Source organism: Melopsittacus undulatus, chromosome 3 (genome assembly GCF_012275295.1).
Source record: "Melopsittacus undulatus isolate bMelUnd1 chromosome 3, bMelUnd1.mat.Z, whole genome shotgun sequence".
Classification (NCBI taxonomy): domain Eukaryota; kingdom Metazoa; phylum Chordata; class Aves; order Psittaciformes; family Psittaculidae; genus Melopsittacus; species Melopsittacus undulatus.
The window spans coordinates 1816579-1842029 of NC_047529.1; the positions used below are offsets into that span (position 1 = coordinate 1816579).

A 25451-nucleotide genomic window follows, 5' to 3' on the forward strand; every position below is an offset into this window, starting at 1 on the left:
TCCCCTGCAGGAAGCCTGCAGCTGACACTGCTCTAAGGCTGCAGGCAATGTAACCCTCACTGCAGTTCTCCCACACTAAAGCATCCACTGTGGCTCCTGCAGTCACGCTGGTAATGAAGGACTCCCCTCACCCCCATACATTTCCCACTCCTTTTAGGGGGGAGTAAAAGGGGAAGCGGAGGAGAAGGCAGTGTTCTGCTTTGAGACAGGGGCTGCACAGTGGGAGCAGGAAGCTCTGTCCCATCACAAAGCAGCTGCATGGGAACAAAGGCTGCATTCACCTCAGCCCTCACCCTGCAGGACACAAGTTATGTAAGCTCAGAAAAGCTCATCAGCTGCCCTGCTTTGGGCAGGGGTTATGGAGGGGATTTCTTGTTTCTGTAAACCAGCATTCCCAGGCCTGCACTGAACACATGGGCAGGAGATGGTTATGATGCTGTAACTCTGGAGAAGGGGAAGCACATACAGGTTGCTGTACCTGGCAGCTGGTTGGTAAACCCACCCTTGTCTTTACAGGCATTACGGATCCATAGCCTCTTGGTGCTCCACTCTAACCCCTCTCTCCCTTCCTTCCCTGCAGTGTGTTCGTGTGGCGCTGCCTTTGACAGCAGCCTCTCCTTGCTGCTGTTACTGCCACCACCCAGTGACTGGGCCAGCCTGGACAGCCACGATGCCTGGAGCCCTGGGCTGCTGTGACCTCCACCCGATGCTGCACCTCCAGATCACTCATAGCATTCACTGAACGTGGTCTCGAGCGATAGCCCCGAGAAGGAGACATCTGAAAGGGAATCCTTTTGTAACCCGGGTAGGCCAAAGTGATGAACAGTTCCCTCTCAAAGCTGCTTTTGCCTATTCCTGTGTTATCTAAACCCTGTCTGGGAAGGGAGCACACGGAGAAAACGCTGGGCCCTTTAATTTGCATCATTTCAAAGTGTATGGCTTGATTTGGTCAAGGAAAAGGGTGGGTTTTTAACCACCTGCTTCAAGCTCCCCTTTGGTGCACTCAGAAACGCAGGCTGTGAACGGGCACTGGGGTCAGGAGGGAAGGAGCAAAGTTAGTGTTTTTTTAAGTCCATCTTCTTTTTAAATATAGATATTTGGCAATTTTTTCTATCCATGAAGTGCCTTTGAATAGTTTTCTATGAGTAGGGGCTGCAGCCCTGCCTCCCACCCCTTGCTTTCAACACACGGTGCTACAACTTCCACACAGAGGAGGGCTATAACCATCACCCCCTTTTCCAGCTGTGTACTTACTTCCATTGTCCCATTCTCTGCTTTGGGTTTCAACACCTTCACAAGTGAATTCCAGAATGTTTGGGACAGAGGCAGCAGCTCTGTGCTGTTCTAAGGACAATTCCCTGGTGGTACTACACCTCTTGGTAAGCTGTTCACAACGTGCGCGATGGTAGCGCAACTACAGCCAGAATGCAAAGCTTAAATGGTGAGTAGAGGGGGAGAGGCTTGGCTAAAGATGCCAACAGTGAGGAAGCTGCTCCCCACATCCATCCACTCCCTGTCTATGGGGAACTGCTTCCACAGACAGGGGCCATCCACTGTATTAATGGTGTGGAAGCCTCCGAGTCATTGCTGCCTGTTCCTCCTGTGCTGGGTCATTCCTGCAGGCATCCCAAGGAACACCTGGCACTGCCCATGTGCAGCAGAACAGAAACCTCTCCCATACCAGAACATCCACCTGTCCTTGGGGAAAGCAGCCCCTGTGCTCATTTGGACTCCTGTTCCCATCATCACCTCTCCTGTGGGTCAGGGTGTGGGATCCAGGAGAGGAGAGCAGAGGTCCACACAAGGCAAGTAAAGCCCTTCAGTGCTTCTGTCAAAACCAAAAACGCCAGGGACAGGGAAAGTGGAGAAGGAAAATGTTCAACGTTTTCCAATGACAGTGGCTGCAAAGGAATGGGAAGTGTGGGCAATGGCAAAGGAGTTCTGAGGTTTCGGGCACAGAACAATGTATCTTAAAATCACCTTTCTTGTAAAAAGACTGTTTATGATCAAAGACATAAAGGCCAAAATAAAACCTTTAGACTTGCATTTGGTCTTTGGAAAGAAATGTTTGTTAGTGCTTTAGCCCCAGGTCAGAACCAAACCATTGTGAACTGGGGGAAGCTCCTGCCAACCCATTTCTGACACCCACTGCACAGAGGAGGCTGTTGGGTGCAATATCCAGTGCAAGGAGTGGATCAGTGTCCAGGTACCACACAAAAGTGCTTCAGTGACCTCAAAGAATCACCTTTTTTACAACTGAATTTATTAATCAATGCCTTGTATCACTACACAGATCAGTTTGTCAGATACACAACACGGCCCTATGCAGTCCTTGTTCTAGCCACACCTCCTGGCTGAGATGATGTAATCCTGGCAGGTGGGGATGTCAGCGAGCACCTTCTCTGCCTTCCTTCCGCATGGACAGTATCCCAGATAGAATTAATCAATGGTGATGTGAAAAGCAGCTTAAAGCAATAGTGTCTGTCAGGAAACACTTAACTTTGTGCGTTTCTAGGGTCTGGCTTTACGTACAAAAGGTTCAGAAGTCACCATGTCCAATACTGTAAAGTCAATCCTAGCACATGGATTGATGCTCTAATGGTCAGGATGCCATTAATTACAAATCTGTGTCCCAAATAAATCTGGATACAAGTTTCCAGGGTCCAGCTCTCAGATCAGATTCAACAAATTGATCTGGAAAGATCAGTGGGACTTGTGCTTGCCAATGGCATCACACATCAATTGTCTCTAAAGCAAAGCAGGGACCTTCACTTGGCTGAGTGAACACCCAACACCCAACTCATACCACTTGAGTGGCAGCAGCAACCAGAGCCACAGCCAAGAGCCTGGGCCACAAGAACCACACTCCCACTGGAGCCACTGGGAACGAGAGCTCTGGAACTGGAACTGACCACACTGCTTCACACTGCACGGACGGGAAGAACAGGTACTGAGAGCAGCCACCACCACACATCGCCCTACATCTGACAGACCGCAGCCACCACCACGTACAATGGATACTGAATCACCATGAGCTTCAACAAAATAAACACAAAGAGATTCAATTTGCCTCAAGAAAGCAAAATGGCACCAGGTTCTGTCTAGAAGCTTTATTGATACTTGGGGTTTGGGTTGGTTGGGGGATTTTTTTTGCCTTTTTGTTGGGTTTTTTTACATTTCACAATGCATTCCACAGACTCGGTTCAATACAGCTCAAACTGCAAGTGGAGAAATCCTCCCTTAGTTCTTGCGTAACAAGGTTTTAGGGTTCCCAACAACATTTGCAGCATTAGATACTCGGTCCACAGATTAGGAGAGTTTGAGAGATCAGAATCAACTACTGTACGTTTGTGCCACAAAGTGTATGCTTGTCTCTTGCTTTAGGTGTATGTGGAGGTTCCTTCCTTCGTCCCCCTCTCGCTGTTTGTTTTAACCAGATGCTAGTGTTTACACAGACAGTTTGGGGTTCAAGCTTGTGTGCTGCAGAGCTAGTCCAGCCACCAGTCAATTCTCTGAAGTACAAAGCACTGTGGAGCAGCTGAAAGACCTAAGCTTTGTGAAACACATATATATATATATATATATTGGCAATTGATAAAACAATAAAATCACAATACAGCTATACTCATACCAAAAAGGCAAGATTTGTTCTCAAACCTTGCTCAAATGGTACAATTCTTCTAAAACATCTCAGTTTAGAAAATGGGCATCAACCTACACAGACCATACACCGTGCACACACTGCAGTGCCTCCGCTCCACCCGCCCCATCCGGGAACGCCGCAGGGACTACCGCTGACGAAGCAAAATGTACAGCTTTCAACTCTTGGGTTAGCCAGTGCTGCTGCACACAGGATAGAGGAAGATGATTAGTTTAGATCCATACATAGCAGCTTACGATACTTAGGATGATGAAACACATGGCAGTCAAAACAGTTATTTTTGTTTTCCTCAAACACTGCGTTGCTAAAAAATAAAGATCTGTGAAATTGCACTGCAATGTCAAGGGGTTTGCTATTCCCTGACCCTCCCCGTGTAAATCCAAATGAGTACTTTGTTTTCCCCCTTAAAAGATGAACTTCCTATCGATACGTTGCTTCAGGCTTCTTACTCAGTTTTGCGCTTCAACCCAGGGATCTTTGCTTGGATCCTGCAAGAGGGAACAACAGCATTTGAGTAGTGAACAAGAAGCAGGAGGTGTAAAACACAGTCATAAAGCAGCAGCATGGCAAGATAAACAGGGGAAGTTTAGATTGGATACAAGGCAGAAGCTCTTTACTGTTAGGGTGTTGAGGCACTGGAATGGGTTGCCCAGGGAGGCTGTGAATGCTCCATCCCTGGCAGTGTTCAAGGCCAGGTTGAACAGAGCCTTGGGTGCCATGGTTTAGTGTGAGGTGTCCCTGCCCATGGCAGGGGGTTGGAACTGGATGATCTTAAGGTCCTTTCCAACCCAAACCATTCTATGATTCTATAATGATCACAGCAACATACAACCCAATGCAACTGCTCAATTCTTCTCCATTCCCCCCCCAGCTGCAACTGCTGAGGGCCCCGGGTTTCACTGATGGGTTGAACGACACAGACTTCTGATAGAAGTCAAACAGGATTAACTCAGCAAGAACTGAGCTGATTTTTGTAACCATTCCAAATTCAAACAAAGGACTTTTTCCTCCCAGTCCCAGTGCAAAATGCATTTGTTATATACAGGAACAACACAGGTACCGAGAACTCTAAATGCTATTTATAAAGTGCAACTTTACTCACTTAGCCATGGCATCTTTGACATTCTTGTTCACGAGTCCCAAATAATGGTCAATTTGGGCCTGAAACAGAAGATGACAGATGTTACCAGCAGCTCTTACTGTGCTGCAGAATCCCACCACACAACATGTGCTTTACATAGGAGACAGACTGTAAGGAAGGGGCAGGAAGGGGTTCACCCACGTGTATCCCAGGTTGGTGCCCATGGCTCCAGCCACAGCAGCATCTGCCCCAGAACAGCAGGGAGCAGTGGGCACGTGCCCACATTGATCCATCTCTGGCTTCTAGAGCAGCCACTTGTGGCTCCAGCCTCAGCTCAAGGCCAACATGAGGGTGCTCAACCAGCCCAGGCCCTCGGTGCTGCTGGGCAGCACAGGGAAGGGAAGCAGCTTAGCTGGGCCAGGCCTGGTAACCGGCTTAAACCCTTGGTGAGCGGCTTCAGCCCCTCAAGAGGATTGTGGGGCCTGGGTTAAACCCCACAACTTGTCCCTCCTCCCCAGACCATGGGGTTTCCCTTCCCTGCAGAGCACCCTGCTACCTCCTAGGAGCTGGGAGAGGAGCCCATGAGGCTCCACCATCTGCTCCAAGCCTTTCTGCTCCCTCCCCATGCCCCAGGTCCCCCCTCACCCCGAGCAGCCTTGTTTGTGAAAGAGGAGAAGGAACTGCTAAGCCAGGGTTGGCTGTGACCTGCTGCATGCAGGCAGCCCCTGCTCCAGCCTGGAACTGAACCGAGCACCTTTGGCTCCTTCTTGTCTCTTCCCTTCACATTTGTCTCACCACAGGAGAAGCTCTGGGCTGAGCCAAGAGTTCCCCCCTCCTGTTTCTGCAGGGCTACAGATTCCACAGGGCCTTGTGAATCCGACCATCAGTTCTGCAGAAACCAGGATTAACGCATTGTGCTGCTGCTCTGGTCCTGCCCAAAGCTGGATCAGGGCAGAGGAGGCCTCCAGGTTATCAGGCCTTTGTCCTGTTTGCTGGGGAAGCTTTCCCCTGGTGCCACTGCAGAGGAGGAGGGGAACCACACCGAAGTGAATGTGACGACCCTGGCACTGCCTCCTGCCTCGAGGCCTTTTAAAGGCTTTCAGGGTTTTAGCAGATTGAGGTGAATTCTGGGTTCATTCACTTGTAGCATTGCTTCAACAGAGCCGGTTTTGTGATTCACATTAAACACTCACCTGATGTCTCTCATAAATAACAGGAACACTGAAGAGCGAGATCAAAGCTGGAAGAGAGCACAGCAGAGGTATGAGCAGGCAGAAGGGAGGGTGTTCAGGTAACACAAACCCTGCCTTCCACACCTTGACTCTGCCTTCCAAAAGCCACATACACCAACTGTTGGCTGCTAGTTTCAGTAGCCCAGAGCCTGGGCTGGACTCCAGGTCTCATTCACAGCACCCTGGGGCTGGTCACTGTGGGTTATGCACGTTCTTCAAAGGGGATGCCTCAGCTTCTGCCAGGGCCAACACCTGAAGCTCTGCTCTGGGATACAAGGAACAAACCTGCCCGTGGTGGGACATGGTCAGAGCCAACCTGTACCTCCTCCAGAGCCCCAGACTAACCCCGACAGGGATAAGCACAACAGAAAGTGCTTTCAAATGATACCAAGTCTGAACTGCTCAGATTGCTGCCTTTCAAACCACATGGTTCAAAGTGACCTGTTGCAGTGTTATCAGCATCCCAGAGAAAGGACACGGAGCTACCGCATCCTGCTACGTGCTCCAGAACGCAGGAGCAGCCCCATGGTATCCAGCAGACCTCAGTTATTCTGTATTGAGCATGGTTTCAAACACTTACCCAGAATCAGCAATGTCAGACCATTAAACAAGGCACCAACATAAGTGAACACCCACATCAACACTGCAAACTGGAAAGGAAAGAGAAACAGCGTGTGTCAGCCCATGGCCTTGCCACTACAACTGCTTACAGCCTTAACCACACACACACACAACTGGAACACCCCAAACCCCTTCACCCTTGGATGTCTCATGTAATGAGAGAGGAGTGACAAGACTGCTGAAGGGCTCAGTAACAGGATATGTGGTCTGGGTCATGGGCTGAATTCAGCCCGAGTCTGCAGTGACCACAAGCTGTGAGCTCTTGGTGGCTGCTCCATGTCCCCTGCATTATTCAGTGCTTTCAAATCCATATGAAACAGCAATGAGCAAACACAGCTCCTACCTCCCTCCAGAGATGGAACAAGAGACAAGGAAGTGAGTGGTGTGAGGGCTGCTGTGTGCCAGAGATGGGAAGCAGGGCAGCTGCTGGTGCATCCAGGCTTGGTACCAAGGATCAGTCACACTCTGGCTCAGCAAAGCTCTCAGTGAACACTGACCAGGGCAGGCAGTTTCTGTCACCCCGGGACTAAAACCTCTCTGGAGGTACATGGCAAGGCTGCGTCGATTGGCTTTTCCCTTTAAAAACCAGGAGCTCTGGATACTAAAGCTTCAGAGAGGAGTCAGCAGCGCCAGGCAATGGAAGCTGGCTCCAAGCCGGAGGCAAACTCAGGAGCAAAGATGTCCCTTCAGTTCCCAGCCACCCAAACCCCCTCATCACTGCTACAACCGCTGGCTTCATCCCTGTCCCAGCTCACAGCCAGGCCCCATTCCTACCCCAGCACCACTGACTGCACTCACACAGCTCCTCTGCTCCCCTGCACACAGAAGGGGGTTTGGGCCCCTGTGCTCAGCCAGGTGGAGCGTGTCCCGAGCACACCTCTGACCTATAGCAGGCAGGCAGCCGATGCTATTTCTGTGCAGGGTTCCTCCCTGGTTCTTCTAGTGTTGCATAGCCACGAGGAGCTGAGCAGCAGCCAGGGGCTGGCTCTCACAACAGTGCATTCACCAGGCCTGGCTCTGGCTGAGCATGGGATCGTGTTTTGCTTGTGCAGAGACCCCGGCCCTTTCATCACCTGAGCACTGGGGCTTGTTTTGTGTGCAAGACACTGTGGAAGGTGTCCTGCCCATGGCAGGGGCTGGAGCTACATGAGCTTTAAGCTCTCTTCCAACCCAAATCATTCTATGATTCTAATGACTGAAGGGGAAGCACTCTGTGAGCAGGTGAGTGCGAGGAGATGGGTACAAAGCTGCACACTGAAGGCCTGTGGGAGTGGGCAGGATCTGCCCTGCAGCTGAGTCACACTGAAGTTATGTATCCAAACATCCAATTTTAGCTTATCATAAGATGTAAAGTATCCAAATCAAACAAATCAAGTGCCAACAGCAAGATAAGGGCATGACAATCAACACAGCTTAACTGTGGGACCCCTGTAACAAACTGAAGTCACTGCAAGAGCTTCATTCAAAGTAGCTGATCCCATTCAAACCTCAGGAGCATGAACTGCAAACCATGCACTTATCTGTGGGTTCCTCCTGGGTGTGAGGCAGGCACCCCCGGCACAGTCACCCCCCAGGCAAGGCTGATGTTGCCATGGACTGAAGGACTCTGGCAGGGTTACCAAGCCAAACAGAGCTCATTGCTCCAGCCTCCCTCATGATTCATTCAAACCTTGGCCCAGTTCTGCTCTGCAGTGCCAGGGTGAGCACTGCCTGCCAGCCCCTGCACAAGAGACTTCAACAGAGCAAATGCTCTCCTTGCACAGCAAGCCTGGACATGCAGCACATCCCCATGCCCAGCCAAGGGAGGGAAGTTAACTTCTAATGCAGCAAAAATACCCCCAGGTCTGTGGCCATTCAGGTTGATTGTTCCTGCAGGCTTTGCATTCAGTGAACTGAAGGTGCCAGCTTCAAGCACACACATCCTGCCAGCCACCTATTAGTATGGAGAAGGGAAGGCTCAGGGGGGACCTGATGGCTCCCTCCAAGTGCCTGCAGGAGGATGGAGCCAGGAGGGGCTGGGCTCTGCTCCCAAGGAACAAGGGATGGGACAAGAGGAACCAGCCTCAAGCTGCACCAGGGCAGGTTTAGATGGAGCTGAGGAACAATTCCTGCCCCACAGGGTGCTCAGGCATTGGAACAGGCTGCCCAGGGCAGGGCTGCAGGCACCGGCCCTGCAAGGGTTCACAGCCCGTGGAGACAAGGCCTCAGTGCCATGGGTTAGGGGTGGCCTTGGCAGGGCTGGGAATGGTTGGACTGGGTGAGCTTGAAGGGCTTTTCCAGCCTCACTGTATCTGTGATTTGATCACCTCCTCTCACAGGCACCACTTGGCCAGGTGAGCACCGAATAACACTGCTGAAGACTACAACTGAGGCAGAAAATGCAAGTTCATGCAAGCAGAGGGTAACAGCCCGAATCAATCCCAAAGTCCAACCTTCACCAGCACTACCCAATCCTATGCAGTCAGCACTGATTTTATGGCCCAAAGAAGATCAAAATCCAGGAGTTAATGTTTGGCTGACACAGGCTTTGCTTCTCCCAGTCTGTCCTGACCAGCACAGGGTCTAACGACTGGATGTTCAGTGTGTAATCCCCTTCACTTACTCACACCGGGTGGGAGTGGGAACCCTGAGCCCATCAAGACCGACTTCTTCTAGCACATCAGTATGAGACACCAGGGCTAGCAAAGCAAATGAACTGCAGCCAAAACCTCAGACCCTCCTCCCACAGCTCCTCCTCTTCCCTTCACTCGCTGCCAGTTAAACACTGCTCTGGGATTAAGTGGAGCTGACCTCAATCCCACATTTACACACTGGCCTCTGGTTTTTGCTCTGCTTAGAAAGGAGACAACTCAGCCTCTCAAGTGCAGAAGGGGTTACCTGGGACACATCTATGTCCTTAAGGCTCCAGATGAAAAGAAAGCAGAAGGCAACCCAGGACTGACCTACTAAGATGCTGCTGCTCTTCCCGCACGCTCAGGACCAAGGGAAAGCCCCAGGCCCAAGCTCAGCATTAGGATGATCCACACACCAGTAAAACCCCAGTGTATCCAATGGGCCTGCATCGAGGTTCTGCCTCCCTCTTTCCAATGACTCCCCAGCACCCAGAGCACACCACAATTTAATGGCAAATCCAGGAATGTCCATATAGCAATTTCTTTACTATAAGACAGTTGCAGCAAGGAGCTCTGCTTCTCAAAGCATCATCTGAGCAGAGGCAAAAGCCACCATGCCCAGTGCCAGACCGGCTGCAGCAGCACACCATTGCTGAGCAGGACAAAGTGCAGCATCTCCTGGGCTTCCTGGCAAGGGCTTCTCTGGAATTGCTCCTCCTGAGCTTCTCTGAGCTGCATAAATATTTATAGCCCATTTTAAGACCTCCGTGTCTGAAGCATTGTTTAATAAGGCAAGAAAACCCTTCACAAGACGGATTTTACAGCCAGGACTATTACACACAATAACCTGACCTGCAGACATCTCCTACATTAAAGCTCTCTAATTATACACAAACATGCTGCTTCCTACAGTGAAGATGTTTAAACTACACGAGCCAAGACACTAAACCAGGGCTGCTGTACTCCCTCGGACCCCAGCATCTCCATCACCTCCTTGAGCACCAACTCTTCAGATCAGTAACTTGTGCTCATGAACTGCCCTGACATTCACTGGTTTGCTCCCAGCTACCACAAATTACACTCATTAATGTACATAAAACGTTTTGAACGCCAGAAGACAAGGGAAATGAATCAGTTGAGCTGAATAAACACGTCTTTCCTATAGCCCATAGCGCTCTAGAAGTGAATGGAGTGCCTCGAAGGCATTCTGACTGGAATTAATTCTGCTTCCTACCTAATCCCTCTGCAAGGCCTGGTTTTCTAAACAGTGTCAACTGAAGCAGCAGTTGGCTGCCCACTGCTTCCTTTTCCTTCCCTGCAAGGGATCGGGATCTCTAAGCAACCCTTATAATTCAGATAAAGGATCGTATCACAAAGGGCTTAATTATTAAAGAAACACAAGTGACCTTGTGGCTGCAAGTTTCTGTGCTGGTGTTTAGGCAGATCAAACATGACTCAGCAAAGTTAACTTTTGTTTGAGCACTGAAACTCAATGCCCTTAAAAACCCCACAATAGACAAAGGGTATGTCCCTTCCCTCCCTCACACTCCAAGTTTTAGTTATCAAATGAATTCTGGCTGTGGAACAGTAATTCTTTCAGCCAAGGCTGTGGCCTTGAGATGCTGCAGAGATGAATCCCAAGTACTCAGTACTGTCAGCATGACTGTGAGACACAGCTTTATACAGCCCAGACTAATGGGCAGTGGTGAGAGGGTTTATTTAGCCATCAAAACACACCAAACCCCAGCCTAACATCTCCCATCTCCTCTTCCCTTTGGAGAAGATGCACCTTTATGACCAGCAGCAGACCCCAGGTAACAACCCCACAGCCCCCTCATCTCCCCTGTCTCCAGAGGGACAGGACTCACTGCAGACTCGCATCAGGTGCAGCTTTTCCAGCACAAACTCTGCTTAAGTTGGATCATAATGAGAAACTGGGTCAGAAACTGGGTAAGAACCTGAGATCCACCTCTGGTTTATACTGCACAGACCCAACACAGACTTTACAATCTTTCCTTTTCCTCTCCCTTCCCCCAGCCCTACAGCAACTCAAAGGACCTTACAAAGCACTGAGTAAGGGATTTACTTTTATCCAAGAAGATTAAGCAAACTGAGAAAGAAACGGCCAACACATCGTACTTGGTAAAGGAAACAACTGTTCGAAAAACAAAGGAACACTATTAGCTTGAAAGGAGGGAATGTAATCCTCATGGAGCAGAACTGAAGGGTTTGCAGCCAATTCTAGCACTATTATTATGCACTGTCAGTTTTGCTCTGCCACCTTTAATAAATAAAGTGCCACTTGGAGCTATTCAAGGTATCTGTTGGGGAGCACTGCACACTTCATGTAGAGTAACTTGCAAACCCCGTTTCAGTGATGTGCAGGACTAAAAGCAGCAGATTTCTGCTGTTCAGCACCAAAGAGGAGGTGTAAGGCTGAGCTACATGCAGCCAGGGGTTATGTCAGTTTTCCAATGGTTATTATTATACTGGCAAAATGAAGTGGAGCTAAAGTTACCCACTGCTACTGCAGGCAGCACTTGATGTTCAGCTCAGTGTGGCTAACAGAAAGCTCTACTTCTTGACAAACAAAAAGGCTCATTACTTCCAACACCCAAACAAAAACTCCTTATTTACTTACACAGCACCAAAGCTGCTATTGTTCCTCCACGTTCCTGAGGACTAGTGGGCTTTGTAACCCAGGTCAGCAAGGGAGCAGTTTACACAAGGCTGCTGGTTCTACACTGGAGCAAACTTACCTTCAGAGAATCAACTAAGTCATCGACTAGGAAGAGACGTCTCAGCTCTTTGACTGTGCCATTAATGTGACCAAGCACAACGTTACTGTACTTCTGAATAAGCTCTTCAGACACAGCTACATCAGACTCCAAGTAAGCCCTGCAAGAGAGAAGAGCTTATGAAACTTTACTGTAGGAGTGCTGCCAAGCAGTGTCAACATATGTTTTATATATATAACATCAACATGTGTTCCTCTGAATTCTATAAAGGGAAAAACCTCACTGTATAAGGAATGCTAAAACCAGTTCTTACAGTTAGTGATAGCAGTTCTTTTAAGATAAAGATGTAAGCTGCTATATGGGGAAGTGCTCTTTCCACCATTTTGAGGCTTCTATCTGTAGTTGAAGCAGCAATTTAGATTCATTAATTAGAGATTAATTAATCTAATTTGCCTGTTGGAGGAAGAAGGAGCAATGCAGCACATCTGTAACAGGGCACTCATTTTACAGTTACTGACCTTTTGTTTAGGTGGGATTCTGATTTGGGGTGAAAAGCTGAAAAATGCACATTGGAGGTTCCCATGGCTGTCACTTGAGGCAAAGCCAAGCACAGCCTTGAGGCAAGTCCAAAGCAAATGCAAGCACTTCAAACAGTAACCACAGCAGGCAGCCATTTCAAGGCTGCATTCCACTATCCATGCTTGGCTCCAATCTGCACCCCCTTCTCTGCTCATCTGCAAGGTATTCAGTACCTGAACCACAAATTAAGCCTATTTCATGCATGTGCTCTTCACTGGCTAAATTCAAGTAAGAACAACCTTGTAGGTGAAGGTATACAGGTAAGAAGCAATCAGGTATGTGGGACAAGAAGGTCTGGATGCTTCTTATGAATATCAGTGGGTTTAGAAATAAATTGCAGTAAGAACACAGGTAAAACAAGTCTTGCTTGTTCTTGCTAAGACAGAACTGGGAAGCCTGGAAATGCTGTTTGGGTTCCCAAGAGCACCATTGGGTAGAGAGAGCAAGCAGGATTTCAGGTGAGAATTACTCACCCTCATGTGGGTGAATAAGGAGGGCCATGCAAGGCCTTGGTGGGTTAAAGCAAGCAAGCAACCAAAGCCCTAAGTTCACAAAAGATACAGTTTCATACTGCTATAACGAATGTTCAAATGTAATTTCTGTATGAGATTTAAGCTTCAAAGCAAATACTCCTTTTTCCCCCCCCCAGAGTTTTGCCCCATGCTGGTTTGGGCACGGACTGGCTTCCACTGGGTAAATGAGCCACAACACAGAGAAGAATGGAGGTAAATCCAAGAAACCACTTTACTTTGCCTTACTGAAGATGAGAGGAAGAGAATGAGAACAAAATCAGAGCTGTACAGAGGAGGGCAAGCAGGAGTTTTGGAAAGGTGCAAGGGAAGGTGAGATGGAGCCAGTTCATTGATTGAGGGGAAGAGAAGTGAGGCTGAGCAGTACGGGGCAGGGCTGGTGTGGAAACAGGAAACAGGCACTCTTAGCAATTAAACACATTAGTTGTTGTTTCTCTTCAGATGCAGCCTGGGCACTGCTGTACTCCCCACAGGGAAGGAGGAATACCATGGGTACCACATTCCCACACTGTACACGTGGGAAGCCACAAGGGCTTAGCTCATCACTTAAAGCAAAGAGCTGAGGTGCTCTTCAAGGACCTCAATTAATCCTATGACTCAGTTCCTGAAGCCACAGAATCCAGAATCCAACTTTCTGGATTTCAGATCTGGGCAGGCCTCAATGAACCTGCATCCTGCTGGGGAGAAGGCAGCCTTGTGTGTGGAGAACAGAGCCATGCTGCTGCACACAAACCACAGACTTTAACAGTACTCTCAAAAGTCCCAAAAAGATAAAAGGATCCCTGGGGCATTTACTCTGATTTTTGCTAAATATACTGCATAGAAAGTGCTGCATCTCCTGGGAATCCTTTCCATTTTGTAGCTCATCTGCCACTGGTTCACATTCTGAAGACTCTACCATTCTAAAAAGCATATATTAGTCCATTAGATTGACGTATTTGGGGTTTTTTTATGCAACTTAAACCACTCCAGCATTCCCAAGGAAATCCCAGGTACCAAGCACACAGTTCAATTTCTTTACCACTGTGTATTCCTGCTGAGAAAAACTGAAAGAGGAAGAGTCACAGGCTGGACATTTTCCAGTACAGATAACATACATTATTATGCAACATATCACTGCCTACGTCATCCCCTGCTCCCAACAGCACCAATGCTGCTCCCCAGAACAGCACACCTCTTGTTAATGAAAGGAAGACTCTCACCTGAACGGGTGGCCTTCATCGGACTTCTGGATTGCCTGGATAACTCCCTTGTATATCCTAAAGCTGATCGTCACCGAAAGCAGGGCCAAGGCAATGTAAGCTGTCACGCTCACGATGCTGAACACTGTTAATGAGAGCAGCAGGAACAAGCTGGCACCAAACACCACTCCTGTCTTCTTAATGTCTCGCCAGTAAAGGAGGTCAACAACTAGAATTTAAAGAAGGAAAGAAATTAGAACAAGAAACCTTTTGCATCCCTATGAAAACAGTAAAACACAATTCACTTGACTGCTGAGAGTCATCAAGAGGGGAAATTGCATCTCACTGTGACACCAGAGCTGAAATGACAACTAGGAATAGGTTATTTTATAGCACTGGACTTCAGATTATTGAGATTATTGTTATTAGGATTACCTCAAATGTAATTGCTGAAGTTAAGAACAACTCTGCCCTTAAGCAATGCCAGAATTAATCTCTTTGGCCACTGTTCTGCACTCTGCACCAGAACCATGGCAGCTTGTGCTTCATTTCATTCTGTTTTTGTGTCTTTTGTGGGGGTCACTCACTGAGATTGAGTCCAATTCCCTGTTAGGACAAATGGCTAGATGCTAACAGATCTCTAGGCCATTATATCTTTCAAATCTGGTAGAGGCAAAGACACTGCTCAAAACCCAGTAACAGTTCATTTTGTTTGCTTTTGACCAAAGGCATTCCTATGGGAGTGTTGATTACAGGTGACAGACTGAGCCATCAAGAGGGAATAATCTCACTGCAATTTCAACCCAGGCTAAATCTGCTGCAATCTAATCTTAACTTGTTCCTTAAGCAACCCTTCTGAGAGCACACAATATTGTGCCATTTTTTACCACCACTGTTTAAACTACACCCTCACCCAGGTCACAGGTAATGGTTTAATGCACACCCTGCACATTTGTTTGCTCCATCTGGTCAATTACTGCACTGAACTCATGAGCTCTGGCAAACGTCCTCCCCATTGACAAATACAGAAGTAGGCAGGGACATCTCTTCTGGTTTTACACTTCATAGGGACAGGCACAGAAAAACTCCTGCTTCATCATTTCTACTTCCACAGCTGACCACATTCTCACAAGCACAAATTCCTCTTCTGCATCAAACTGCTTCTGAACAGCAATAATGTGTTAGCTACAGACCTCAAGGTAAGTTATAGTGAATTACTGCTGCCCCACAAGGTTAGCAATCCCGTCTCACCCTAAACATCACCGAAGTTCACTGTAAAGTAGCACATCACAGTTCAGAACACATTCTTACTCTGAATGACTGCATAAGTAAATGAAACAGATCTATTATTGCTTACAGGACGAAAATGTGGTAATGCACCAGCATTAAATACTCGGTAGCCTCTGTAGGGCAAAGTCTGCACAATCCCTTTGTAGGTACAATGTGAAAATGCCACTGGGGCTGTGGTGCAATTTCAGTGTTTCAGAGGCTGGAGTCCTTTCCTAATGATTTCCTTAGGGAAAATGTACTGAGCAGCAGGAGCTGGGAGATGAGAGCCTGGTCAGAAACTCAGAGCTGCTTTTTTCATATTGTCCTGGTTTTGGTTGGGATAAAGTCAATTCTCCTCATAGCTGGCACAGTGCTGCTTGGATTTAGGATGAGGATAATGCTGATACACACTGATGTTCTAGTTGTTGCTTACCCTGATTAAGGACTTTTCAGTCTCATGCTCTGCCAGTGGGGCACAAGAACCTGGGAGGAAGCAGACAGGACAGCTGACCTGGGCTGGCCAAAGGGGTATTCCATACCACAGCACAGCATGGCCAGTATAGAAACTGAGGGAGTTGGCTGGGAGCTGTGGATCACTGCTTGGGTCGGGATGGGCATCAGTCAGTGGATGGTGAACAACTGTATTGTACATCACTTGACTGTCTTGGGTTTTAGTCCTCTTTTTTATCTGCTTTTCATTACAATTATTATATTTCACTTTATTTCAATTATTAAACTGTTCTCATAACCCTTATGGTATTTCCCTCCCCATTCTCCTTTATTTATTACAAACCAGAACTGCTGTGTGAGGAGCAAGCCCCAGCCCTCCACCACCACCCCCAGTCCCACTGCCTGCCTGGTTTTCTGCCTGCTGCTGACAGCTGCTGCCCTCAGAAAGCAGAATACAAACAAAGCAGCAGCCAGATCAGATGCTGGCTGTGCTTCCCCATGTGACTCCACCAACATATGGGGTGAGAGATAGAGCAGCCAGCTCAAGGAGGTGACACTCCTGCTCCACCAGCACCCATCTAAAGTCCTTGTCACACTGAGGCCCAACCCATCCGTGCACTCTGCTGACCTGTTATCCTGCTGGCTCTCATCATGTTACAGAGCTGCTGTTCTCACTGTCAAACCAATGAAGCTCTAAGCAAGAAAACTCTTCTTTAATATTAATTTGTAATAATCAAATTAAAGAAAATCAAGTAATTGTAACATTCCTTTTGTATGGGCTATAATCCTTAATGTAACATTTATTTGGTTTCCTTGGCTTTGCTTCTAACCACCAAAGTAGTGTCTTTGTGCACCTTAATGAAGCAAGTTTAGCAGATAAAAGAAGGTTATGAACCAAACTGTGAGCTTGACCTAAAAATTGCCGTAAACTCTAAACCTAAATTGAGCTGCATGTATCAGTAACACTGAATGGGGATGGTGTCAAAACCAGTACTGCAAAAAAAGGAATAAATGAGTGGATTTTGTGCTCCTAAATCATGCAAAAAAGCTTTGAAAACCTCATTTCTTCCCAAGTATTTGCTGTAAATCCTAAAACTATATTTAGTTTTAAATGCTGCAATTTGAGCATCCATACGGTGATACTTGGGTGCTGCTCCTGTATCGTGTGACATGGCAGGCATGAGCCCCACTCCTCTCCGTTTGCAGACAGCTTTAGTTGGATAACTGAGATAACTCCCTCCTCTCTAACACAGTTTTGCAGCCTCTCCACTGCTCTGAGGTTCTGACTGCTTCACAAGAACTCACTTACTACAAGCAGGAAGCATTGTACCTGCACCCAGGTGTAAGGAAGGTGAAGAGTCATTCACCTGTATCCTGGTTTCCAAGATAGGAGAAATCAATGTAAATGGCTGCAGTTAAAGCACCCACAAATGGCCTCCAGTGCCCCATCCTCAGCCTTTTGTTCTCAAGCCAACAGCAAGAAAACCCCCAAGACGGGAGCCCCCAGACCACAGTTAAACTGCACACAAAGCACTTCTCAGTGCCTCCTCTCTGCACCAACCCAGCCCCAACATAAGGACACCCGGATCTGGTTTCATTGTGAATTCCTCCAAGGGACAGTTACAAGACACGCTGAAAAAGAGAGGGGCAGTTTTAAAGAGAGCCATGAAAATGATTTATAAGCGATGGAAGTGATTTATAAACCCCAATGGATCAGAAACACGTATCTGCATCTCTCTCCAAAGGAAAAGGAAGAGTTAAAAGCATTACCAGGAGCAGCTTTCTGGCTTTAAACACAAGATATTCACAGCAGATTAAAACCAGCACAGCACAAAAACAACCCCCCACACCCCAATTCTCAGCAACCGGTGCCAAGCAGCCTCCTTCCTCCTGGAAGCCGCTTTAACCCTCATTTTATACCCCCGAACTACAATCCCCTACATTTACAGCAAGTACCCCCGGCCTATTCTAAAGCAAGAACAGCTGCCTACATTTGGTAAGCACGAACTGTCACTTGGCACGTCTAAAAATAGCCCTGCTAGCATCCCTGCCTTACATGCACAACTCATCCCATTACATTTTGCTTTTAAAGCGAGTGCCGCGGCAGCTTTACCGCTGCTTTAATTGTATTTTAAAGCCTTTTCTCTCTATTCCACGGGCAGTTAACACCGAACAGTGACACTGACAACAAGTGGCTCGATCGGTCTAACTTGAGAACGCTCTTTAGTAACAGCGGCACCAAAGCACCCCTCGCTGTTCCCGAGGCAGGGATCGAGCGGCTCCATATGGAACGCGAGCTCTGCCGATAACAAGGAGAGAAAAGGAAGGGAAAGGGACTGACCCATCCTGGCCTCCATCTTGAGCAGCCCGCATGCAGCAGCCCGAGCCCGGGGCTCCCCGCTCCGTTCCGCTTCCTGCAGGGCACGCAGAGGTCGGTGCCTCTACGCAACCGCAGCCCAGCCGGACGCCGCCAATGGCGCAGCGGCCGCAGACAGCGCAGGGTCTGCGGCTCGGCCGTGCGGAGCTCAGCCCCATCCGGATGCCGCTGGTGAGGGGTGAGGCAGGGCAGGGAGGTTGCCCCATAGGGAACAACTGGTGCTCGGTGGGGTGGAAGGCAGGGAGGAGGCCATGTTGTGTGAATAAAGAGCGTGGAAGCACCAGAAAGGGGGGGTGGGTTTAACAACAGCCGCACTGTGCGAACAAGCGGTGAGAAAGGGCAGCTTTCAGCTGTAAAGTGCACAGTCACAGCTGTCACCGCAGTACAGTGGAGGCTTATTGATTAACTCCGGACCAGCACAAATAAACCAGCACCCAAGCACAAATCCCTGCTGGTTTCTGTTTAGAGAGGCATTTTGCACTTTATGTTAAATAAACTGCCTGTTTACACCTGCAGTGATGCTCAGGGTTTCCACTGATCTTTTCGGGCACAGTATTTTCCACTTTACACCAAAAATCCTCCCTATTTACACCTGACAGTGATGTCCATTGATCTTTTACACTGATTATCTACCAGGCAAGAGCTGAAGCTTGCAGATCCACTTTCAAAGCCTGGCCCAGCCTGATCCGGACCAATCAGACCAAGCCAACCCCAAAGAGAAGCCACCAACCCATCAAGTGGTCAGCCTGTGAAGCACAAACACCATTAGGATGCTGGGGCCTGACATTTTCCAGTTTCTCTACATCAGAGCAACCATTTAAAAATCACAGTTGTCATAGACTCATATGGAAGGGACCTTAAAGCTCATCCAGTTCCAACCCCTGCCATGGGCAGGGACACCTTCCACTGGAGCAGCTGCTCCAAGGCTCATCCAACCCAGCCTTGGACACTGCCAAGGATGGAGCATCCTAAGCAGGAGCACACAAGCCTGAGCCACAAATCCCAGCCTCCTTTCACCCCAATGAGCCGTGCTGGGAGCCAGTTCAGTGCCTCGCTGCCAGTCAGTAACAACAGAACAATCCCAGCCTGGTGAACCCGGGGGGTTGTAACACAGCCGCACGTGGTGCCATGCACATGGAGCTGACTTCAACCAACAGAGCCCTCCCTGTCCTCGGCACAGATGCTACACAGGGATGGCACGGCCAGTGGGAATGATGGGCTGGTCTAACCGGAGCCCAAGGGCCAGAAAACAAGTCTGCATCGCACACGTTCCAGAGCTGGCACATTCTGCCCTGCAGTCCATGGCAAGGAAAAGTGATACGGATTTCCCAAGGACATGCTAGGATGAAAACAAAGTCCCCCACTACCAGATTGTCTCCCCCAGATACAAATACTACCTATATATCAATACATTGATGTACCTATAAATAACTATAAATTACTAGTAAGCCAAAACTGTAGTTTTCTTTCAGTTTCTACTTAAATCATACACCCGTGCATGTATGCACAATGCATAAATGGGGAAAATCATTCCAAAGCCTTGGCTACTCATAATAATGCAACCTTTTCCTCTATTTAACTAATCCGAACCAGAATTCAGACAGATTTTCAGCACATTAATATACATAACAGCCATCCTGGGATAGCCTGGGTGTACAGCTGTGCTGTTCATCCTGCCATTAGTATTAATCACTCATTAAAACCTGACAATTCATTGAAATAGTGAATAAAAAAGACACATTTTAGTACCAATTTGTCCACAGAGACCTGTCTTTAAAAATGCTAAAAATAAAAGCCATGTCATCCCAGGGTAAACCTATTTCATCCTGCCTGGCTAGACGGATCAATATGTCAAATAACAGGTATTAAATCAATACCACAGGTTGTACCCCTTTCATTATGCCAATTCCTCAGATTCTATGGCTGTCAGCACAAGAAACACACACAGCAAAACCAGGCTTAGGGTTATATTAATTAGAAAGTGGTGCTTTAGCTGGAAGGTCTAACTAGGGCCATCCCTTTGGCCCTTCACTGGCTTTAGATTTGATCATAGCATTTTCTGAAGGTTATTTTTTAGCATGTGAGAAGCATGTTGCAATATTTGCTTCTATATTTATTTTGGGGCGAACTGAACAGTGTAATCAGTCCCTGAACTTTACCCATCATCTTCCATGCCACTGGAGCCTGACCTAACAAAGGAACAACACATGAAATAAGGCATCTTCGTCTCATAAACAAATGCTACCACAAACCACAGCAAACCAGGCTGCAAGAATGGTTGCAAAAGAAGAACCAGGCTCTTTTGCTTCCCCAGAAAACCACCTTCTTTAGCTCTGCTTCCATTTGCTTTTAGACCCTACCTCTGCAAGTTAAACCTAAGGCAGCAGGGACTTGTTGGAGGGAGAACAGGCACTGAACCAGCTTCCTCCACCTAAGGGGATGCCAGTACATAAGAATGAAGCGAGGAAAGAGGAACTGAAAACTGCTTGAAGCAGTTTTACCAGCACAACATATATACAAAGACTGGTTTAGGTTTGCTTTGTTCATGTGATGACAGCTCCAGTACACACCAGTCAGGTCCACACTCTGCACAGCAGCCAAGAGCACAGACCCCCGGTACTGGCACACCTTGCTCTGCTTAGCGTATTACCCCTATGCGTGCCATGCAGGCGTGCTCATCACTGGTAATCCATTCATTTTAAACCAGGGAAGACTCCATTATTCCCAAAGCCTCTAATTCCAGGCTCAGAAATGTCTGCTTTCAGTCACAGCGAGGCACAGGCCACCACCAGCCCTCGGATTGGAAAACACAGCCTGAGAATTGGGCCGGAATACCCAAAGGAAACTTCCCTTTAGATTTTGACAGAATCCTTCTGATCATCCCTCCCATCCCTTTTTTTTCCCTTCTCTTTTTTTTCCCAACCCCAGGAATTTCAGGCCTGACATAAGCACTGCTGAGTGTTTAACCCAGTGACACATCCAGATCCCATTGCTAAACACTGCACAATATCCTCTTCCTAATATTTCACAGCCCTTGCATTAAAGATTAGCATTTCAAGAAACTGTTTTGCAGAAGGGTAAAGGTTTTTTCCCCTGCAGGGCTTTTTTGCTGCATATTTAGGTTCTGATTGAGCATTCCATGGATTCTAGGGAGCCGGCAATTCTGTCCAAGGGGAAAATAACCATAGATTTGGATCAATAGCTATAAAAGAAGAGGAAAATTTCACATGGAATAAGCACAACAGGGCCCTTTAAGAGATATTTAAGCAGCCGGAGATGATTCAAGATCTTTTAGAGCTTGTCTTGCTGATAAAATACAATGATCACATATTCAGATCAGGCTTAAACCCTTACACACTGAGCACTAATGTAATGATCCACAGAGATTTACACCCGCCATCTCCCATTGGCGGCTCCAGGAACAAAGGTCAGAACCACATTCGTTTAAGGTTAGCTACTTATTTACCTAAACCAATTCCACATTATGGCTGCCAGTTCTGAAAAAATCAGACTCAGTTTTACCTAAAATCCAATAGAATTAGGAAAAATCCACAGCAAATGTGATTAAGGGTAGGTTCAGACCAGTATTAAACAGAAAACCCCATACCCCCACCCTGCTCTAGTCCGCATAAGATCTCTCCTCATAAAATAATGAAACCACACGAACTGCAGGCACCATATTCTTTCAGGCTAACAGCTAGCATTGTAAAGACATTAATAATCTAGGGATTTCAAAGGAACATCAAGTAAATTGAGGCTACGCTGCTATTTGTGCAGTGCGAATGGAAACAAGCCCTGCTTTAATACACTGTAGGGCTGAAAAAGATCTGCAGTGTCACACAAGCTATTTCACCTACATAAATAATTTATCCTTCTGCATTGCTCATATTTACCCATCTTAACCCACAGCTTTTTCCTCTGCAAACAGCACAATCTTCCCCCCTCAGATACATTTCACAATCACACGCATGCCACAAACCCTAACAACAACCCACAGCATCTTTAGCGTTACAAAATGAAAGAGAAGGAAGGTGAAAGAAATACCCTTGTCCTTCCAGCTGCTCAGCTGGCTGTCCATCGCTCCACAAAGGCTCTACCCTCCAGCTGTGGTTATCAATTATGCATTCCAAGAGGGCAGCTGCAGGAGATGGGATCCGCAGCCCGGGATGGGAAGCATGGGCTTGCGCGTCTGCAGTGCGCGGCTGCACTGGTGCTGCAGGAGGCCGGTCAGCTGACGGGGTGTGGAGCACGACTGACGCAGTGCGAGCTCTCTCCAGGCTCCTCATGCTCCAATGCAATCCCGGCCCTGTGCAGCCATTTGCTGCTTCCCTGCGTGCTCACGGAGCTGGGAGAGACGTGAGGCGGAGGGAGAAGGGAACCGGTATGGAGGGAGATGGATTCTGCCTGCACAACACCCGTCTGCGGGGTTGTTGCAGTGCCCATGCCATGGACAGGCTCAGTACAGGCTAACAAAACACTGCCCTAAGAAGCTTTTCAGAGTGGAGCTAAAAGTAGCCACCAGGCAGGCTTTAAACACATTGCTTTTCAAGCAGTGGTTAAACCCCGTTACAGACCTCCTCGGTGTACGTCTTCCCTTGCTTCCTTCAACAAACGCCCGACTGTCTGCAAGGGAACAGAGACCTCTTTGTAACACACCTCTCCCTTTAAATGAAAAGGGCTTGAAGGAGGACAGAATAGGACCCTTTCTGTGCCTGTAACAAAAGCAAGAGGCTGGGGAAGCACATAAGGAGTCATTTTGCTGGTATCTTTAGTCCTTACGAAGCACTCAGACACATGTATTCATTAAATGGAGGCTTGAGAACAGTTATCTAACCCTTTACACAGTTCCTACAACCAAACACCTTCCCCTTTTTAGTTTACCCTTTGCTGCCTGCTGCAGAAGTAACAAGTAAATGTTCCCTTCGTTTAAATGAAAATGAGAACCTGAAAGTTTACACTACTAATGTATAGAGAGCAACATACAGGCATGAGACAAGCCTAAACCAGAAGCTCAAGCTGAAAGAGAAGAGCTGTAAGAACGATGTCCTTCTGTTTTCCACCCCTGCTGAAAAGAATCTGACTATTTCTCTGGCTTGGAGTCTGTTCTTAAGGTCTGGGGCTGACAATACAATGCTAAAAACTCCCCAGCACTGCTCCAAAGCCTCTTAAAGATGTGATGGAGGTGGCTGGGATGGAGAGACTGATTCCATACTTACACAGTAGAACAGACAATCCCTATGTAAAGATACAAAGCTACCTGAAAACCCTATTGCTTCAACTGCTGCATAGATTTAAGGCCTCCTTTGACAGCAAAAGCAGTTACATACATTTTCAACATACCATAACTTACATTTCATTCACAGGTTCAACAGGTAAATCAAAGCATACACTATAGGAGGGAAATGGGAAGTGTAAGTGCAAACAGTGCAAGAAAAAGTGAAGAGTTGCACTATGCAAGTACAGAACACATTTGAAAATGTGCTTGTCTTTGAGCTGAAATTCTTAAGATCAACTGGAAAGCACCAAAATCTGTTGTTCTCCCCTCACATTTGTCTGGATGACTGCATTGTCACTAAAATAGCCAGAAACCTGATGCTTTCAGAAAGCTCTTTCTGCTCATTACCCAATACACAATTACAGTCTCTTCACTGCTTCTTCATAGTCCTTGTATTCCATACTTAAAATAGTCCATTTATGCAACACATTCCTGAGCAGATGTTTTGTTGTATCCACAGCAAATCGGCAGCACCCAGAACATGAACATGCAACCAACTGCATTACCAGACCCCGTTCTCCTTACTTGAGAACATTCTCCTTGCATCTTACATGAACCACTAACTCCATCCACAGGAGTTTCTCCCTACCCTCAAGATCCTCCTCTTTACTGTGTCCTCTCTTCCCACTCCATGCAAACAATGCCTAAAACTAAGTTTGGATCCCTCCATACTCACACCTCTTATTGCAGGCACTTACGCCCTATTCTACACTCTCTACTCCCTCCTCTTTAAACAAAGCACCAGCAGTGTCAACAAACTGCTGTATAAGCTTTCTTGTTTCGTTAGGGAAGTTGCATGCCTGTTTCTACACCACCGTTTACACAAAGCCTATCCAACTAACAGGCTATGTACAAGATGGCTTTATCAACTCACCCAGACAGCTAAAACAGACACAATCAGTTCTAACCATGTTCTTCTATGGAATGCACCTCCATCCAAAGGGCTGCCTGCCTGCAGGGTGAGTACTGTACTCACTACATAGATATTAAATCACCCTGAGCAGATGTACAGCAGCATTTCTGCACTGCAGAGTGCTCCCAGCTTCCTACAGTGGATGATCACCTAACTCTGCTCTTGCCTGAAGGCTCATTCAATGCTGGCCACCTAACTGTGCCTCAGCTGGAAGCTTACCACCCTAAATCTCCCACTCTGCAAATGACTTCCCAAAGGCCTTGCTTTGTCAGTGGCCTTGGCTTAGCTATGTGTGCCTTTGCCTCTCAACAGGCCACAAGAGCTCTACTAAAACACAGCAGGTCTTCCCTTCAGCAAAATAGGTCTCAGGGTTGGGTTTGGGTTCTTCCTTGTTTCTCCTACTCCTCTGCAAACTCTTCTCTCTGGAATAGAAGTCTCTAGCTGTCAGTATTGACCTGGTAGCAGAAGAGAAGACCTAAACCATCAATGAATCTAAGACTGAAAACAGAACAAATTAAATCAAGATTTTAGGTTGAGTTCTGGGGTATTTTACAAGTAATCTGCTCCTGAAAGGAATTCCAGAGGCATTCAAAGGTATTTTGCCCCTCAGTGAAAACCAACTAAAACCAAACCCTTCCCATCTGGGAATGGCTCTATTCAACTAACTACAAATACAGAAACTAACAGTAAATAACCACATGGTGTAAGGGTTTCTAACTTCTTTCAAGCTTCACATACCTGCAATGACCTGGTTTGCTCTTACAGAATCACAGGAAGTGTTTTTACTTCTGCCCCCACATTTCAGGACTAGAAAGAAAAGCTCCATCATTAGTACCACGCAGCCACCTTCCCAAAGCACATTCCCACTTGGAATTCACCTCTGAATTTGCCCTCTCAAGACAATCCAGGCAGTGTAAGATATTAGTAACTAG

At 47.4% G+C, this 25451-nt stretch overlaps 2 protein-coding genes across 5 annotated transcripts in view; one reads left to right on the plus strand and one right to left on the minus strand.

Moving 5' to 3' along the window:
- The window catches only part of EML6 (EMAP like 6), a 117725-nt gene extending 117028 nt beyond the window's left edge, over positions 1-697 (plus strand). Inside the window, 1 exon segment of the mRNA XM_013127742.3 lies at positions 581-697. Within this exon segment, the coding sequence (XP_012983196.2) occupies positions 581-605 (25 nt within the window). The 3' untranslated portion in view covers positions 606-697.
- A 2398-nt stretch (positions 698-3095) lies between these two features.
- RTN4 (reticulon 4) overlaps positions 3096-25451 on the minus strand; it is a 47426-nt gene continuing 25070 nt past the window's right edge. For 2 of the 4 annotated variants that reach the window (XM_013127741.3, XM_031044615.2), the window contains 6 exons: positions 14257-14464; positions 11967-12105; positions 6555-6624; positions 5936-5982; positions 4764-4822; positions 3096-4149 (listed from right to left, as the gene is read on the minus strand). In XM_013127741.3, coding sequence (XP_012983195.3) covers positions 4107-4149; positions 4764-4822; positions 5936-5982; positions 6555-6624; positions 11967-12105; positions 14257-14464 — 566 coding nt within the window. In that variant the 3' untranslated portion in view covers positions 3096-4106. Of the gene's footprint in view, positions 4150-4763; positions 4823-5935; positions 5983-6554; positions 6625-11966; positions 12106-14256; positions 14465-18295; positions 18333-22375; positions 22545-25451 lie in introns of those variants that run through there. The other 2 variants (XM_005144015.4, XM_005144016.4) reach the window with 2 other exon arrangements.